Below are 5,180 nucleotides of genomic sequence, written 5' to 3'. Positions count from 1 at the left end.
CATTATATCGGTAAAAAATAAAGTTTGTAATATCCAGGGAGAAACTTGTGCAGAAAAATGAACATCCTCTCAAAGTATTAGTGGAAGCACAAATTGGTATATTCAGGCTACCTGATAGTACAGTTTAAGAGAATTTAGAAGGTCTTTACTTTTAAATTACACTTACAAGTATTTATGTAGGTACAATAATTCTTCAGGAAAATTATTCACATAGATTTGGATTTAATGGGGAAAATTTAGAAACTACTTTAAAGTCCAAAGTAAAGAAACATTTAAAAAATTCTGCTTGCCCAATATAATGATAATGAGTTGTGGGAGAATGTTGAATAGCCAAAGATGCTCTAGACATATTTAAAATCTATTGAAAAGGAACTTTTGACAGAGTACATTCAGTATGATCTATATTTGTTTAAAATTTTATGGATAAATAGGCAAAACTGAAAAGGCAAAAAATTATCTCTTTAAAATGGTGGTTGTGTATATTTAATATGCATGTCCTCTTTTATAATCAAGGCACTTGAAAAATAAAATAGAAAAAAATCCACAAGCCAAACCAGTTCTCATAACAAAAAAATACAATAAAGAGATGAGCAGGGAAATATGCATTCTCAGACTATTGATGGACATAAACTTTATGAAAGAAGCATTTAGCGAAAGACTGGCAAGTTATATAAGCCAATTAAATATCTCAACATATCCGCAAACATTCAGCTACAAATGTGTTTCCCATAGAGTTAATCTTACTGGGGAAAACCCAAAAAAATATAAGCATATTTAGAGGGGCTAAGTTAAAGAAATTATAGCACACAGATAGTACAGAATGTAAAGTAAAATCAAAATCAGAGAATATTTAATAATTTGGAAATATGACTAATTATAGTGAAAGCATTCCATAATGAAGCAATATATAGTACATTTTAGAAGGTATTATTTATATAGATATTTCATGTATTTCAAAGTTTTTGTTTTTTGTCAAGTGGTAGAATTATGAGTGATTTTGACTGTTTCCTTATTGATTGAAAAAGTTGTTATGATACTGTATTATTTGTAGAAAAGGGCTTAAAATTTAAAAAAAAGCTACTCTTCCCGTGATAAAATATTGGAAAAGTGCAGAAAGGATTGCAATAGCAAGCCCAGAAAATTATCCATGTTAACAGGTCCTCTCAAAATATTAATGTACTTGATAAGGGTAAATTGATAACTGCATTTGTGAATAATAACTTAATAACAAACTAAAAAAGATTTAAAATTTTGAACACTTCAGTTCTTCCTTTAGCATTGTTTAAGAAATAATAACGAATATAAGAAAGGTTTGTGTACTATAATTTTATAAACAGCTTGGGTTTGAATAAGAAAGTAGAAAAAAGAAGAGAAACCATTCAGATATTCAATAACGATGAAGTAGTGAAAATAGGCCTATATCTATATCCAAATGTGGATATAGATGCATACATACATCTATATATTGCTTTATGTAGCCCATCTCCTGGAATACTAAACAGCCACAGAAACTATTTTAGAAGAATATTTAATGACATGAAAGGAAGTTCAAGAATATCTATTCATACATCTATATCTATCTATATTATATATTTATGTGTGAAAAAGCAGATATTCAAACAGTATATACATTAAAATTCACATATATATCACACGAAAAATGCTGGGCAGATGCAGATGAAAATGCTTCAAGAAGATAGGGGTGGTCATTAGGATTGATTACCGGTGGCAATAATTTTCTTCTGTTAACTAGTCTGCTTTGCGATTTTTTTTTTTCTCCTGCAATGAAGCTGAATTATTTTTCTGACAATGGGGAAAAGGGCAGGAAGTAGGCACAGGGGAAGGAGGTGATAAACAATATTTAAATTCAGCAAAACAACCAAGGACAGCGAAATACCATTTGCAGCCCATCAAGCTGGCCAACACAGACACAGACACACACACACACACACACACACACACACACACACACACACACAGACACGCACACGTCAGTGCCAGTGACCAGGAGACTATGCAGGGGAAATGGGCATACTCTTTTTACTAGCTGAGCTGGCTGGCATGAATGCAAATCGGTACAATGCTTATGAAGGGGCCATTTGGCAACACACAGGAAAGGTCTTTAAAATGTCCACATGTGGATCCTGCAAGTCCACAATTAAGATCATCCGGTATGCTAGCGAAGATTTGGCTTGACAAGGAAGAATTCACTCAGCAGCGTATACACAGTGCTGGGTTTAAACACAGGGAAAGAACTAGGCACCACCTGAATGTCCAACAATGCGGGAATGATTACAGAAACGATAGGGTCCATTGATACACTCTGCAGGCACTGAAGATTATGTTTCTGAAGCCTGTTGAATAACATGGAAAGGAGTTCAGTGGGTTGATTTTTGTTTGGTTTTTGTTTTTGAAAAAGCAGGTTAAGAAACACCGCATACATACATGAACCATTCTATAACAGTGTGTTAAAGGGGAAGGTGAAGGGGGGGGGGGGTGAGGAAGGGCAGGAGAGAGAGGGAGAGAAGAGAGCCTGGATAAAGAGCACACCAAAAAGGTAAAAGTGGTTGTCTCTGGGTAGTAGGGTCATGGGGAGCAATTGCTCTCTTGGTTTTCCCTCATCTGACTTCCTTCTCCTTCCTGATGTTCCTACCATGAAACTGTATCACCTGTGCAATAAACAAAGAGAGAAAGTGCTTTTTAAACCAAACCACAAGGAGAAGAGGCAGGCTTTAACCTGTCAAGTGGCACAGATTAGCAAGGTTATTCACAAGATCCAAGGTGGGGGTGGGGGAAGGGGGAGGGGGCACGAGAGGGCAGGGGAGAGAGACAGAGAGGGAGGGGGGGGGAGAGATGGAGGGAGGCAAGGTGGAAGGGGGGAGAGAGAGAGACGGACAGAGAGCGAGATAGCGAGAGCGAGAGAGCGAGAGACCTGCACTCCCAATACAATACACTGCTGGTGGGTTGGGGGTGGGGGAGGCAAAGGGGGGTTGTAAACCGGGTGGGAGCCAAGGCTTGGCTCTGCTGGCTGGCTCGCTCCTGGGATGTCTTCATCGCAAGGTGGCCTCCTCGTCGGTGTCTTCCTCGAAATCCTTGACGTCAGCACTGGTGGACTGTCTGGCCCAGGCTCCCCTTTCGGCCTCTCGTTCTTTATGCGACTTGAATCTCCCAACGAAAATTTTGCGGTAGTTCAGGAACATGCCATTCATCGCGTCGATGGCGCGCTCGGCGGACTCCTGCTTCTGGAAGTGCACGAACCCGTAGCCCTTGGGCCCCTTTTCGTCGCAGGCCACTTTGCAGGAGAGGATGTTGCCGAACGCCGAGAAGATGTTGTACAGAGCCTTGTTGTCGATGGTCTTGCCCAGGTTCTTGATGAAGACGTTGCCCACCCCGCTCTTGCGGAGCGAGGGGTCCCGCTGGGACCACATGATGCGCACTGGCCTGCCCTTGATGACATCAAAGTTCAGGGTCTCCAGGGCCCGCTTGGCGTCCACCGGTTGCTGGTAGTTGACATATGCATAGCCCAACGAGCGGCGGGTGATCTTGTCCCTGCAGATGCGGATGGAGAGGATGGGCCCGGCCGGGCTGAACTTCTCATACAGCATTGCCTCCGTCACCTCAGGGTGCAGGTCGCCCACATAGAGCGAGGCCATAGGAAAGTCCGGGTTTCCCTCGGAGCCCCCGCCCGTCTCCACATCCGCATCTGCATCCGCGGCGGCAGCCGCCGCCGCCGCCGCCGCCGCCGCCGCCGCTACCGCGGCCGCCACCTCGGCATCCGCATCCGCATCCGCATCCGCATCGGCCTCCCCCAAGGGGGGCGCCGCAGCCTCTGCTGCTGCGGCGGCGGCGGCGGCGGCTTCGGCCGCGCTGGCCTCCGCCACCGCTACGGCCGCTGCCGCCAGGGCGGCCTTCGCCTCCTCCTCCGCCAGGGCTGCCGCCGCCTCCCCCAGGGTGGCCTCCGCCACTGCCTCCACTACTGAGGCCTCGGTCTCCACCTCAGCCTCCACCTCTGCTTCCGCCTCCGCCACAGAGGCCTCCGCCACCGCCTCCGCCACGGTCGCCGCCGCAGCCTCCGCCGCCGCCGCAGCCGCCGCCGCCACCGCTGCCGCCACTCTCGCCGCTGTCGCCACGGTCGCCGGTGCCGCCGGGCCGCTGCCGCGACCTCCCTTCCCGCGAGCTGGGGGGTCAGAGAGGCGGGAGAGGGCAGGAGGGCAGGAGGGCAGGAGGGCAGAAGGGTGGGTGGGCCCCGGAACCCGGGCTGGGGGCGCGAGCGCGAGCTGGGGAGAGGGATCCCGGGCGAGCCGATCTGGGGAGTCCCAATCACCTGCGATGGCGAGCGCTGCCAGGAGCGCACCGGTGCGAGTCGCCGCAGCCTGCAGCCTGCTGCTGCTGCTGCTGCTGCCGCCGCCGCCGCTCGGTCGTGGGCTAGCGTGCGGGGCGCGGGCGGGCGGCGTGTGGTGGGGGGCGGGGGGTGTTGGCGTCTGTGGTCCGGGCAGCTGGGAAGGCTTCTGTCTCTTTGGTTCCCCCTGTGGCTGCTGCGGGGCTGCGGGGCCGCGGGCGGTGGGAGGGGGCGGGAGCGGGAAGCTTGGGGTTGGGGGGCGGGGGGTGTGAGTCCTCAGCCTCCTGGATCGCCTGGGTGTGTATGAAGAGGGAGCCAAGGGGAAGGGCTCCAGGTGGACCAAGGGAATAGGGGTTTAGATGTAGAGAGCTTGGTTTTATTCCTCCTCTCCCCCAAAGAACGTCTAAATGACTCAGTCAAGCACCTTGCGAGGGAGGGTGGGTGGCTGTTGAGAATACACTTGGCTGGTCCAAACAAAGCCAAGAAAAATGGTTTTCTCACGCTCGGGGGCTCTACCCACTTCAACACCACACACACACACACACACACACACACACACACACACACACACTCCAGCATCACTGCCACCACGGCGACAACTCCTGTTCAGAGCTGAAGCTGGGGCAGGTGGGGCAAGCTCCCCCTGCAGCCTGCTGACCCATTTTCTCAGAGATCCCTCCCCCTTTTCCAGCTCTTTCCCTCCTCTGCAACACTTGCAAAAGAGGAAATAAGGAACACAGCAACACGTATTCATTCATCCCTAATGCCATGCCACGAATATTTATGGAGCTGGGTCCCTAGGGATACAGGGGTCTGGGAGGCAGGAGGAAACAGACTGGCT

The 5,180-nt window shown here is 49.0% G+C and overlaps 1 protein-coding gene across 1 annotated transcript; it reads right to left on the bottom strand.

The window, feature by feature from the left end:
- Positions 1 to 456: 456 nt before the first annotated feature.
- PABPC1L2B (poly(A) binding protein cytoplasmic 1 like 2B) lies at positions 457 to 4,409 on the bottom strand. The gene is made up of 2 exons (XM_013983715.3): positions 4,325 to 4,409; positions 457 to 4,177 (listed from the first exon to the last, which is right to left on the bottom strand). Exon 2 carries the CDS (start codon positions 3,651 to 3,653, stop codon positions 3,051 to 3,053), a length of 603 nt encoding a protein of 200 aa, XP_013839169.1. The 5' UTR covers positions 3,654 to 4,177; positions 4,325 to 4,409; the 3' UTR covers positions 457 to 3,050.
- Between the last annotated feature and the right edge of the window lie 771 nt (positions 4,410 to 5,180).

This window comes from Sus scrofa, chromosome X, assembly GCF_054392235.1.
Source record: "Sus scrofa isolate SSC_HxYL_T2T_F1_AM1 chromosome X, Sscrofa_HxYL_maternal_Yorkshire_Landrace_v2.0, whole genome shotgun sequence".
NCBI lineage: Eukaryota > Metazoa > Chordata > Mammalia > Artiodactyla > Suidae > Sus > Sus scrofa.
This window is presented reverse-complemented; position numbering and strand designations above follow the sequence as displayed.

What these genes read in the sequence shown, in the direction of transcription:
- PABPC1L2B (XM_013983715.3), bottom strand. Translation starts at nt 3,653, where the DNA reads ATGGCCTCGCTCTATGTGGGCGACCTGCACCCTGAGGTGACGGAGGCA.